The sequence below is a fragment of the Mustela nigripes genome, chromosome 6, assembly GCF_022355385.1.
Source record: "Mustela nigripes isolate SB6536 chromosome 6, MUSNIG.SB6536, whole genome shotgun sequence".
Taxonomy (NCBI): Eukaryota; Metazoa; Chordata; class Mammalia; order Carnivora; family Mustelidae; genus Mustela; species Mustela nigripes.
In genome coordinates this window covers 26,046,616-26,060,730 of record NC_081562.1, presented here as the reverse complement: position 1 = coordinate 26,060,730, position 14,115 = coordinate 26,046,616, and the positions used below count along the sequence as shown (strand labels likewise).

Here is a 14,115-nt window from a genome sequence, read left to right as displayed (position 1 = left end):
GTCCATGCCCTATGGGAATATGGAATTCCTGCCTTGTAATTTCAGCAGTGCTGTAAGGAGACATTTTCTCCCTAATTATAGTTCTTGTATTATGAATAATTGTACAGAATCCCCATCAGCAGCCAGTTGACCTGTCTGTTGAGCTTGCTCTGTTTTATTTGAATGCCACATTAACAAGGAAATGGGCCACTTTCTCTTTTCCCGTACACTTTGCCATTTCAAATAGCAAGAACCATACCACTTAAGATGATTTAACATTTAATAAAGGAGAGCCAGAGCATTTAATGAGTGATAAATAATAAAAGAATAAAGCTTTCAAGTCATAACTGATCAGAACTTACGGATTTAAAGTTATTTGGCTGTTACCACTTTCTGTTGCCTTCCGGCAGGTTGGGGTTGGGGGGGAGGCTGTGAAAAAAGAACTTTCAAAGCCTTCATCCAAAACTCCACCAGCCCTGAGTCAGACTGAAAAAATTGTGTGAAGAAGATGCTTAGGTATCTCAGCATAGGTGTGGTCAAATTTTTCTCTTATCAGTCTTAAAAATAGCTAACTTTGGTTCTGATAGAGAATGATTTTTTTTAAAAAATGATGTTTGAATACACCCAGGGCTCTGATAAATGGTTAAGATTATGCAAGATTTTTTTTAAATCATTTTGAAAATTTTAAGGGTGCCACTTCAGCTCAGGGTAGTAAGAGAAAGTAGCTTGTTTATTGTATGAAAGATGCTGCTTATGCAATTTGCTTACCAATCTTTGGACTCGTTGGTATAAATTAATCACCATTTCTACCTAGTTTGGAACATTGCAAAAAATATTTACCACCCAGACAACCACTAGTGCTTTCTTCTCTACCCAAATCCCACTGTGGTTTACCCAAATCCCTGTAGAAGCTTCCCACACAACCATTACCTTGCTCTCCAGCTACCATTGCTCTCAAGGTAAAGGAGATAAGAATTTAGTAATCTGAGTAAAGTTCATCTTTGAAACCAACTTTGGACTGATTATTTTAATAACATTGATAAGACGTGATGCCATCGCTTAGTCATATTGTCTGAAAATATTTCCTACTCTTGTGGTCATCTGTGACTTACCCTAACGTTCCAGATCTTTGTTGATTTAAGTAATACCGGATCCTGATCTACAGAGATGGCTGTCTATAGCTTGGGTCAAAGAGTGTTGGCTACCTGCCCACCATATGCCTAGTAACATTCTAGTAGCTTTCTGAGTCCAGAAAGACCCTGATATAATGCAGAGCCTCTGCTTCCAAGAAGCATCATCTCTTTACACAAATCAATTAGAAGATTGTATATCCTCATCCTCATTACAGAATCGGCATTAACAAGAAATAATTGGAGCAATTCCAGTTGGCTTGGAGGGATTTCGTGAGGTTTTGTTGAGCAAAAACAGCAAGATGCAGAAAAGTATGTGTAGCATGATCTTGTATTGATCAAAAACTCAATATATGCTATTGATATATATAGCATATATGATATGCTATTGATATAGCATGATCTACTGTATATGTTTATGTCTCTATATAATTATTTGCGCATGAAGAAAAAATATGAACGAATTCTTACTAGGTCGTAAAAATGGGCTCTCCTGATGGCGGGACTGATGATGTGGTGAGAGGGAAGGCTGAGACAAGTAGGAAAAAAAAAAAAAGAAAAATGAAATTCTCACATACACAAACACAAAAAGGATGTGTGACATCCCATTTTTGCATTATGCAAAATCATTTGTTTACCTATAAAGAGATTGTAACAATCAGTGAAAATGGCTAATACTAATAAAAACAGAAAAGACAGAAATAGAAGTATCTCCTACAAACAACAGGACTCTTAAGGCAGAAATACCAAAAACATTCTTTTACAAATCAGATTGAAAACAAGGACTTCCACCATCACTGATGCAACGAGCATTGTTTTTAAAGTTGTGTTTGGTGCAGTAACACAAGAGACAAGTAAGATATAGTTATGGGAAAGGAATAGATTAAAAAGTATCCCTATTTGCTCATCTGAAGTGGTTGTATATCTTCCAAATCTAAATATATTAGCTTTTAAAATTACTCTAATTAAAATAAAAGTGCTAAATGTTCAACAAACATTCAAATATCAATAACATCAAGTGAGGTAAAGGAGTTAAGGTCAATTAATAAAAGATCCCATTCATCGACAATAACCAAAATACTCAGGCATGAACTTAAAGGGTGAGGTGTATACCTTATATTTTAAAATCACTTTCACTGGAAGATACATGTTGAAGACAGCTACCAAAAACAGAAATTTGGGCTATGCAATAGCTTGCCTTAAACGTTTTTTCTAATGGTAATTAGTGGGGCAGTGGTCTATTGCAGCTGTTTATAACTCATGATAGAAAAACCTTACCAATAAAAAAAAAAAAGCATAAATAAAAATAAAAGCAAAACACACAAAGTATTTTCTTGGAAGTTAGGAAAAAACATCTTGAATACATCCAGACACATACTACGTATCTGGGCAGTAAGCTATCATAAAAATGTCATTTTTTCCTCAACCTATTTTCTAGATTTCATGTCATCCCAGTGAAGATTGGAATTAGACTTTTTCTTAAAAGTAATATAAATTTCAGCTGGAGTACTAAGAACTGGTCAAGAATATCCAAAATGTATTTTGGAAAAACAGAAATGTATTTAAGCTAGACCATTTCCATACAATTATAAACTTGTAGATAGCAACAATAACTCAACCCATGATTCTGTTTAAAAGTAGGAATATAGATCGTGGGAATAGGCTACAAAGCTCAGAAATAAATGTAAAAATTGTAAGATCAGATATCATAAACTAAGAAGGAACAAAAGAATTATTTCCTAAAAGAGGCTGAGATAACAGACTTACAATATGGAAAGATAACAATTCGTATTTTACATTAAATATAAAAATTTAAGCTAATTAAGAAATTCATAGAAAAAGCTAACCCTAAAAAACAGAAAATAGAAATGGGCATCAGATAATTGGAAGTATAATTTCCTTAGCTCTGAAGCAATGTAGTATGCATTAACAAAGGGAAAACATTCATATACTTGTCATTTCAAAATATATAACAAGAAAGATAACTAAAGCACAATTCAGGAAAACATTTGCAGCAGGCAAGATATTCATTGCAAGATATTAAATCCAGGAGAAATTAAAAAGATAAACACCAAAGAGTGGACAAAAGCTTACATTCTCACAAGAGGAGGTTTAAAGAGTTAGACATAGTTAGGGGAATATGTTCAACTTCACTAGCTATCTAATAAATACAAATTAAAGTGATAAGATATGCTAACATCTGGCATTGGCAATGCCAATTAGTACAGCCTTTTTGGAGAGCAATTTGCTGTTCTGTTTCAAAAGTCATAAGTATATTCATTTTATTTGAAACACTAATTCCAGGCTTTAAATTCTGAAGAAGTAACTTGAAAGAAGCAAAAATGTAAGCATGCAGATGCCATTTCGGTAGTTTTGTAGACTGAGAAACCTGGAAATAACCACATTGTTTGGCAATAAGCAGAATGGTTAAGTAAAATAAGGTCTGCCAACCTGCTAGAATGTTGTGCAGCAAGCTCTCTGGCTCTGGGGGAATTACCAGCTAATTGACATTCAAACTCTCTATTTCATTTGACTCTTTGTGTCTTCATTCCCTCTCTATCCAGCTTAGTTGGGGAAGGAGCTGTCAACCTGATAAGGATTCCCAAGTCAGGTTTATTAAGCCAGGTGTCAGCTTTTTATCCCTACTTGCCTGGAACCCACACTCACACAAAAAATACCTTCAGGTCCCTGGCTACCCTCTCCTTCCACTGCACTTGAAAAAACTTGCTATTTTCAGGTCAGCTCCAACCTGGCTTCTGCTCCAGAGTTCCCTGTAACTGTTCTTGCTGAGATCACTAGCGAACTCCTTGTAGCTATTCCAGCAGACACTGTAAATCCTCCTCTTACTTCATCTGTTGGCTGTGTTCTTGAAACCTCTCCCATTGCCCTCGCTCCCTTGGCACACCCTGTCCATGCTCTCTTCCTTCTCTCTGGCCATGCCTCAGCCTCCCTTGCTGGCTTCATCTCTCCTTGACTCTAAATACTGGAGTTGTTTTAGACCCCGTTTGGACTCTTCCTGTGGTTAGCTCTCTACTTTCTCTAAAGACCATTTTATCCACTCCCTGGTCTTCATATCTCGTCTCTGTGCTCATTGTCTCCTTTATCTCTAGCCCAGATTGCTCCTCTGAGTTCCAGGCCCATATCTAACTTGACCTATCTCTTGATTATTACACAACTATCTTGAACTACAGGCAAACACAATTGAAATCTTGCATTTTCCACCCAAAGTCTGCCTCTCCCTCGGTGTGTCACATCTCAGTACACGGTACTTCTTTCCATCTGCTTTCCTTACCCAAATCCTCCATATCCACAGGCTCTACTTCTCGTCCTGCCCCATGCTACTGCTAAAGAATATCCTGAATCTGTCAGTTCTTTCCTTCTCTACTGTACCATCCTAGCCCAGGCTTCTATCCCAGCTTGGAGATCTCTTCACACCAGATGGCCATCCAGTTTCTGAAAGGTGACATCCCCATGTTTCTGCTAGACTATAAGCTCTTCGAGGGCAGGAGCCACAGCTATTTTGTTCACTAAAGCACTTAACACCTTGCACTGCCCTTGGCGTGTGTTAAGAGATTGATAAATAGGGAACCAATAAATGCAATGATTATGGTTACATAAAAGCTATGTGAGAATTGGAAGGAAATATGGAAAATTTGATTTCACAAGAATTTCTGATTCTGTTGTTGTAGCATTTGAGTAATGAAATAAATTTAAGGCCTGTATGCATACAGGATAATATATGATCATGTGTTGAGATGTGTGTGCATCTGGGTCGAAGGAAGCAGCATGAATGAGAGCTCAGCCATTTATTGGAGGTGAGCTAGTGGGAGTAGTCTGGGTTTCGTTTTGTTGTTATGCTCTAGTCTGCTAGAGATGGTTGGGTTTCAGTCTAGTTAAGGCTGGATTATAAGAACTTTCCTTCTCTGGCAAGTTTTTACGGCTGAGAAACAGAGTGTCTTGAAAATGGAAAGATGGTGCTGACCCCAGGACTAGATTAGATGTAGCAAGCTTATTTGAGGACAAGAGACAGCAGAGTTTGAAGCTGGCCATTTGGAAAGTCCAGGTCAAAGTCAGAGGTATAACAAAAGATGAACACCTCCCAGGGTGTCTGGGGCTATGGCTCTTCGTCATAGGTGGCAAGTTACCACTCCCCTGCTCCCATCTTTCTAATGCTTAGCCCACCTTCCCACCAGATCCCTTTCATGCACCTGCTGCCAAAGGAGTCTACCACTGGTGTATTAATTCCTTGAATTTCCTTTTTTTCCCCTGACCTTCATTTTCTTTTTTTTTTTTTAAACTGAAATGCAATCACCTAACATTGTGTAAATTTAAGATATACAATGGGTTAGTTTGATACATTGATCTATTGCCATACAATTACCACTGTAACATTAACATCTCTATCTCATCACACAGCATTACTTTTTTGTGGTAGGATAACTTTCCTCTTTCAACGTGAGCACTGGCTGCCTAGTTTGTTTAGGTAATTCCTTTTGGGAAGAAGTTGCTTTAGGGGAAATTTCAAAGTTTTCTCTTTGTGTCCATCTGTGTACACACACATACATATAGCCTCCCACCCCAAAACTCTGATTGTATGTTTGCCCGCAAATGAATCCTTAATTTTAAATAGATTTCATAGGTCTCCTTCCTTAACTATAATCTAATAACAGTACCGGTAAGAAATAAAGAAATGAAAAATGTATTTTAGCACCCAGGAAATCAAGGTCCAACTTCTTAAATAAACCCTGGCCCAAACAGAAACAAATGAAAAAAAAAAAAAATCACGTGTTTGGATGGGAATACTTAATATCACAAATATATAAGATCTCCTAAAACTGATGCATATACTTAATACAATTCCAATTAAATTCATTGTCTCCCCACCCAGTTTGGGTAAGATAATCTTAAAATTTATATGGAAGAGCGATGTCTACGAGATGCTAAGAAAAGTACAAAAATAACGATAGAGATTTGCCTTTTCAGATGTTAAATATATTTAAAATCACAGTAGTAAAAGCTTGACATTGGGATAGAAGTAAATCAATAGATAATTGGAACAGAGCAGAATTCAGAAGTAGATTCTAGATACATGGTAATTTAATATATGACAAAAGCAGTATTTCAGGTCAGTGAGAAAAGGAGGGTATTTTTTAAGTAAGTGGTTATGACATAACTGATTAACCATCTGGATAAAAGTAAAGATGGACTCTTATCTCATACTCTACATAAAAATACCTTCCAGATAGGTTATAGATAGAAGTTTAAAAAAAAAAAAAACAAAGATGGTGGAACAATTTTATACTTGTCTATAAGCTAAAGTTTGGGAATAACTTTAAAACCAAGACAAAAACATGATACCATAAAAACGTCGTGTAGGGTAAAAGATAACCACATGTACAAGTTGCAAGACAAAGAGATTAGGAGAAAACGTGTCAGAAATATGGACAGATAAGGATTACTATCTCTACAGAGCACTCTTGAAAACTGATAAGAAAAATACACACAGAGCAGAAAAAACGGTCCGAGAATAGGAATATGAGATTCACAGAAGGGCAAAGCAAATAGTGGGTGAAACCTCTCTTTCTTTACCTCTCCGGTCTGAGAAGTTCTCCTTGTCTGGCATGTCAGAGGGTGAGTTCATGTAAGGCTCGAGGATGGATGGAGAGGGTATGAAAACAACGACGTGGTTCCTGAATCTTCTTCTTCCCCACACAGACTACAGTGACTGTGGTGGGAAGCTTCCCTCCCAGGCGCGAGGAGTGGGAGTGCGCGGTGAAGAGCGCGGACACGGGCAGGCAGCTCTGTAGGGGTAAAAGTCCACCAAGCAAGCCCTGCACCTGCAGCATTCCTACGAGAGCGACCTACAAAGGTAGGTGGACTTTTGGTTGTTTTTTTTTTGTTTGTAAGTGAAGAAAGCAAGAGAACCTCCTGAGCACAGATGGCCCAGGAAGCAAGTTGAATGGGAGGGAGAGTGTCTAGCCTCCCTCCCCCATAGACTCAGTCTTTGCCTACCTCCCGCTCTACCTCCCCCCTCCCCTTGGCTGTTCCCCTTGGCTCTCCCTCCTCCTAGGACTCCAGCATCCCCCTCTTCCGTGTGAGTGGAGGATGACAGCAGAAGGGGGTGCTGGAGACACCCATGGGGTAAAGCTAGAGACCATTGGGCTGACCCTACCCAAAGGGCTCAGGTAATTCAGAGATCGGAAAAGCTGGGAACACCCTGGATAAGATGAGAAAATAGGACAGCTAATATTCTATCACCTTAACATCATTGTATCCATTCAGAAAGGAAGTATTTTTCGAGTATCTACTATGGCCCGGGCACTGTGCTAGGTGCTGGGGATATGGTGACCGAAAGACAGCTGGAGGTGGAGACAAGTAGACGACTTGTTACAATGCGGTTGTGTGAATGCACAGAGAACCGTGGGAAGTGGAGGGAAGGGGCACCTAACTGAACCTGGGCGGTGGCTGACGGAATGAAGAAATCTTCCTGGAGGATGAACAGAGGGGAGCCGCAGAAAAGGGAGAAGAGTGTTCCAGGCAGAGACCAACTATTATGATGGCTAGTAAGAGAGAAAAGCCAAAAGAGCCAAAAGAGGTTCTATGTGGTTCAGGCAAATGGGGTAGGGACAGATGGAAAGCAGAATGATAGAAAATAGACACCAAAGAAGGCACAGTGTCTGGTGTAAAGAGCCATTTACAATCAATAAATTTTTGTTGAATGAATGAATGAATGAATGAATGTGGCCACAGGTGGAGGATGTCTAGAAGAGGAAAGGAGTGAGCTGTGAAAAATCAGATAGAAGAAAAGCCGTTGGGGTGATCCCAGTGGGGGGGACCGTGAAAGCGGGTGCGGAGACAGATAGGGATGGAGAGACGTGGACAGATTCCAGAGATAGCTAGGAGTTATTGTGGACACACTCAGGAATCTCCATGGGCAAGAAAGACGAGAAGTAGGGTCACATCTTTGGTACAGGCCTCCTAACATGGGACAAGATCATGATGGAATGGAGTTTTGGGGTGAGAGCTGGTATTACTCAGTTAATCCCAAATCTCTCTGAAGGGAATTTAGTGCACCAGACCAGAGCCCCAAGCTTTAAAAAATGCCTCTCAGCCTCTGGGCTCTTGGTGACTGTTTGGGATCAGATAGCTTGGAAAATGATTCCAGTTCTCCATTTTTCTTTGTTTACACTATGCAGCCTTTGTGATATGCTTCTAGTTAAATGTGGTCATTATAACGCATATATAAAATCTGTTTTTCAAGTATTTGCAATCACCTTGTAAAGCTCTTTGGTTGCATTTACAGCTTCTCTCCATTGCACCTGACCTCTGCCTGCCTTTTTCTTGGAATGCCTTGCATATTCTCAGCCAGCAAACTCACTCCAGTCCCACCGCCTGTACTCACCCAGCCCATGGTCATTGCCAATGTCCTGTCTGTGCCCTCACCCCTTTCATCAAATCCTGTTGCCCTTCTGCTCTGAAACATTGGAGGAAGAGTCACTTCCTTCATAACAGTCCAGGCAGTTTGGGCACCCCTCACAGGCCCCACAGGCACCCCCATCTTGGTAGGCAGGTGCTACGTGGAACTCAGACCACTCATAGGCTGTTTCCTTGAGTGTCCGTCCTGTCATTGTTGGGTTTTTCCACCTAAGCCATTTAATCTCTCATAGAATCACTGTAAATCCTACCAGAGCAGAGATCAAATATATACGTTTCCTTGGGATATTTCCCAGTAGTGTTTTGTGCACAGCTGACATGAAGAAAAGTGCAACTTTTCCTGGTGTTCATCACTGAACCTTGTAGATTCCACTGAAATGTGTTTTCCCTGGGAGTCTTTCCATGCTTTCTGTCTGTATGTCCATTCTACCGACATTTACAAGTGGCTGTGCCAATACTCTTGCCGGGAGGTCACTCTAGCCCTCAGACCTCCGGGTCTTTGCGGCCGGGGGTTATCCTTTCCCACATAACCACTTTATGTGGACAGAATTGTGTGTGGCATCCTGACTTCCAGAATGAACTCTACTGCTGTAGAGAAGTGTCTGAAGGTAAGGGTTTTCAGACTTTGGGAATCTCACGCTAATAAAAGTTCACGAAGAAAAGTAAGGAGTGCCAACCAACTTACGCCAACTTCTTATTTGGCCAAGTGAAGGCTTTTATTTTCAAAGGCTTGTCCTCTGTCTTCATTAACTCAGAAAAGGAAGACAGTATCCTACCAACCGGATGTCGGTGAAAAACTCACAGAGGAGCACTGGTTCCTGGACACGGTGGGCTTTGAGAGGGCCACTCTGGGCTGTGACACCCAGCCCCGGCTGTACACAGTCATGTCATGGGGGAACATGCCCCACCACAGAGTCCCAGAGGCTCTCGACATGTGTTTCGTCAGGATATCAAGGAGCATGGTCCTGGGATCTGTTTTTATCTGTTTCTCAAGTGATTCTGACACACCACAGTGTTGGGGAGTCGCCTTGGATACAATATAGAAGTTAAGGACATACATGATCTATGACATTTCTCCAATGCTGATTGAGCACGGTTTTTATCTTTCTTGTTACTTTATTTTTTTGAGGGGCTTCTACCCAGTGAGTATGTTTTCCAAAGCAAATAAGAGAACTTTCTATCATAGATTTGGCAACAGTTGACTCTGAGAGGCTCATGGAAGCCGGCCCATGGGAGGCACACTTCGAGTCTGTTGGGCAAATATTGGTAGTGTGGATGTTGCTGAAGCTACAGGATTTTCGTCTCTAACATTCTGGTTAGCATGTTCTAGGCAGTTCTTGCTCGGTGACTTGTTTTATTCTTATGCTGTGGCCAATTACAAGCTGAGATAGTGATCCCGGGGAGAGGATGAGATGTAAATGGGCTGTAAAATGGCTTTTTCCTAGTGATTATCCATGGGAGGCTTGGAACGCGAGGTGGGCCCGGGTCTGTTTGGAGGCTTGTGCTGTGCACTTTGGCTGCCTGATGTGAATGGCCCACGGGAAGGAACCACATACTGATTGAAATGCTGGCAAGCAGCTGGCACAGCCCCACCCTCTATGCAAAGGAGGCAAAAATATTTATTTTTTGCATTTACAGCTTTGCTTGACAATAGCGGGACTCCACCGTAAATGACATTTTTTTCCCCTTTGCTCCAGATGTTTTGGTTGTCAACGTGACATTCTCCGTCGGCTCTTGGCGTTTATCAAAAAGATTCAACTTTACCAACTGCTCATCATTAAGAGAGTAAGATTTTATTTGAAATTTAAATATTCTCTCATTGGTTTTAATTTATTTATTTGCTTTACGCCTCCATCTCCTCCGTAAAGAACTCTTGTGGGGTAGAACTTTCTACAGTGCCTTTTGGAGCATGGCCTAACGGGAGATAGGGGGGCCGCTGAGCTCATCACCTGTCTCGTTCAAGCCCTAGTAAGGAAGGTGAAGCAGCTGAGGAGAAAAACTGGGCGTAAGTGATCCTACCAACAGGGAAATACATTTTCCTCAGACCAAGAGGCGCCTTGGAGTGAGTCCAGGGAGGGGCTTGGTGGGAGGGGGGCCGCAGTGTTCTCCCCTGATCTGAAGGACGGCTTTGGGAACTTGAGTCAAGGGAGAGGGTGGGAGCATGAGCCAAGGAAAGTCATCAAGGAGGAGGGCCAGATGAAATCTCTTTCATCGAAAGACCGTGTTCATTCCCACCCCCCACCGCCAACTTTTCATACCACCTTTGGTCGTGTTGGGCTACGTAACCCCCCCTGAGGTAGGGCCACACCTCACTCCTTGCTTCTAAAGCAGAGAGAAGACAGGGAGGAAATGGGTTTCTCAGATTCCTGATTTTCCAGTTGAAAGATGGGTTGGAGGTTCCCATGGAAACAACAGGAAGCTGTATTATTAGTGATTCTATAGTTCATTCAGTCGTTTGATTGACCGACTCTGTGGGTATCGAATGCGAGTTTCTTTTGGCCTGGCCTGAGAACCACTGTGGCGGGGGGGGGGGGGGGATGAGTTCAGGCTCAAAACAGAGTCGGAGGGCCTCTCTACTGCTAGCCGAACAGGAGTGCCGGGACCCCATTTTCACCACTGTGGCACTCTTAAGGAGGGATCAAGTTCGGTTATTTCTAATAAACTGGTTGCATTTGGGGAGGGGGAAGAAGCCAGGCTTGGAACAGAAAGCCTCAGAAGTCTGTGAAAATGGGAAAAATGGGGGGAGAGTTACAAAGAGTTTGATGGCTCAGTGAGAGCTGAAACAGAAAGCAGGTACCCCTTCCCCCGTGTAGAGGCCAGGAGGAAGGAGGTGACTGGCCCCCGGCCCACAGCTAGGTCATTAAGAACCAGCTGCTCAGACCCGCCGTCCCCCCAGAGGGGGAGGGTGCCCTGTCCTTGAGCACCTACTTCTCTTAGGAAGAGGCTCAGTACAGGACCCACTCCTGAGGGGCCGTGATGGGAATGCAGATCACAAGCCTGCTTCGAGCACACTTAGGTGGCTGCATACACACTTCAGGGAGCCTGTGTTTCCTTCTCCCATCGAAGCGGCCATTTCTCTAGATCAGAGTCACAGAACACTTTGGCTTTCTTTCTTTTTCTTTTCTTTTTTTTTTTTTTTTTGAAGACCTTAAAATACGAAGTGTGTCCCCTCTCCCTGCACTGGCTGTCCTGCAGTCCCGGTTGACCTCCTGCAGCTGTGTTTCCAGACCAACCTCAGTTTCTGTTTCTATTGTTCCTTCAACTCTGATTTTCCTATGACGAGCTTCTCAGGTCCTCTGCTGTTAATCCCCACGTGATAGGTTATTTGATGAGTAGTAGATGCAGTTCTTCCTTAATTTGACTAAAATCAAATTCTGACACCCCCTTCCCTTTACTTGCCAGGCGATACTTACGGTCTCGCATCTTCTGGGCAGTTGAGGGGTGTCTCCACTCCAGCGAGTGAGGGCGTGCTGATCTCAGGGTGCAGACGGGGAGGTCGGTCTCCAGAGGGGAACTTACCTGAGGGTGGACAAACCGCAGAACCAGAATCAGAAACAGAGCCTGTGGGTTCTTGTTATCTACCAGCGCAGCAGGTGATCCCAAGCTTCCGGTTTCCATAGCGACAGCCCTGCAGGTGTGATGACAGTCCAAGCCCCCGGGGCTGCCCAGAGCGGGCACGAAGTCAGTGCTGTAGCCTAGCCTCAGAGGACCGTCCTCTCTCCCCAGGGGTGGGGGGGGGGTTCATCAGTCTGTACAGGATTTGGGGTCCCCCCGTTTTTTAAATGCTCGCACCCCGCATCATAGAGGGAATTTCTAGGTTATGGACATTTTCCTAAAAATGCAGGAATTAAGTTGGTTTTCCGTGTTGCCAGGTGTCCAGTGTGTATTGGAACTGGCTGTGCTTGGTGTAAAAGTGAGAGGAAGTGTATCCATCCCTTCACAGCTTGTGACCCTTCTGATTACAAGCGAAGCCAGGTAAAGTACGATTTTTTGGTGTTACAAGGTTTAACCAAAAAATAAATGTTTGTGGGGCACCTGGGTGGCTCAGTGAGTTAGGCCTCTGCCTTCGGTACAGGTCATGATCTCAGGGTCCTGGGCTCAAGCCCTGCATCAGGCTCTCTGCTCAGTAGGGAGCCTGCTTCCCTCTCTCTCTCTCTCTGTCTGGCTCTCTGCCTACTTGTGATCTCTGTCAAATAAATAAAATCTTTAAAAAATAAATAAATAAATGTTTGTGACCCCCCAGTCCCAGTCTGTCTTTCATGTTTGTTTCAAACTGTAAGTGTCCCATCTGTTTGGGTGTTGAAGGGCTATTCTTCATTCCAGGAGCACTGTCCAGTCACTGTGGAGAAACGGACACCACCCGAGACAGCAGGAGAAGGAAGATTCACGGAGAATAGGAGTAATAGGACCCATTCCGGCTTGCAGGTCAGACCCGGTTTGGGACTCCTAATGGAAAAAATTCCCCTTTTGAATGACAATAACAACTCCTCCCACTTTGAGCTCCTTTTGAAAATGCCCTGTTTTACTTTCCACCAAAATTCCCTTTTTTACCTTCGATTTTTAACCAAGTTTCACTTAATTGGCTCAATACATCAAAGGCTGTGCACTCACATAAAAGAAATTAAAATTCTGTAATTATGAAAAATGATATCGTTCCAGTAGGAGTAAAATCTTCAAGGTGACTTGGCAGCTCACTCTGAGGGAGTTAGAAGGAAGCAGAGAGCGCACAGTACTGAGGGGATTTCAGTTCGACACATTGTGGTGACTTTCCTGGGGGTTATTGGGGTGAAGGGAGTCTATGCAAAATATACCAACTAACTTCCTTCAGATTGCCTCTCTTTACTTTGCAGAGGTGACGTGACCCATAGTTAATTGTGTCAAAACAAAGAGTTGTTTCTTATGACATACACTTTTCCCCCAAAATTTTCTTCATGGGAAAATATTTTCCATCAAATTTTCTTGGAAATTCCATGGATTTCTTGGAAATTCTTGCAAATCACCAAGTTCAACCAGCAGACATGTCTGAAAAGTAAGGATAGGACAATGTGAATGTTCTAGTGGTTGTGCCCAGTGGCTGACTTCACTGAGCCGACAGGAGTTAATTGAGCATGTACTAGGTGGTGACAAACAGAAAAGGATAGGTTCTTGCTCTTATGAATCTGGAGGTTTAGCAGGGGCAGACAAATTAAAACACGACATTTCTTTTTCTAAAAAAAAAAAAAAAGACTTTGTTTTCTATTTCACGACTAATCTATGGCTTTGATTTATCCATTTGCTGTTATTTAAGGTCAAGTGCCAATATAGTAGATAAGTAGCACATTTTTCATCACTACTGAAAAGTTGATAATAACTTCCGGTGAATAACTACCAGGCAGAGGGACTGTGAATCAAAATGGATTACGAAGTTAATTAAAGGCATTAGAAAGCCTTGGTGTGCCAGTCTCTCCAGATTTGAAGTCTTTGAGGTTTTATTAAGTGGTGGGCTACTACTCTTCTCTTCCCATTAGCTCATAGAACTAAGACAGAATGACAGGTATTTGGATCAAGAATGCAGTGGCTTCTTTTTTTTTTT

At 42.2% G+C, this 14,115-nt stretch overlaps 1 protein-coding gene across 3 annotated transcripts in view; it reads left to right on the top strand.

Annotated features, from left to right (window-relative positions):
- Positions 1–14,115, top strand: part of PLXNC1 (plexin C1) — a 143,097-nt gene that overhangs the window by 54,833 nt on the left and 74,149 nt on the right. For all 3 annotated transcript variants that reach the window (XM_059402345.1, XM_059402344.1, XM_059402346.1), the window contains exons 6-9: positions 6,825–6,978; positions 10,241–10,328; positions 12,416–12,518; positions 12,867–12,968. In XM_059402345.1, the coding sequence (XP_059258328.1) occupies positions 6,825–6,978; positions 10,241–10,328; positions 12,416–12,518; positions 12,867–12,968 (447 nt within the window). The remainder of the gene's footprint in view (positions 1–6,824; positions 6,979–10,240; positions 10,329–12,415; positions 12,519–12,866; positions 12,969–14,115) is intronic.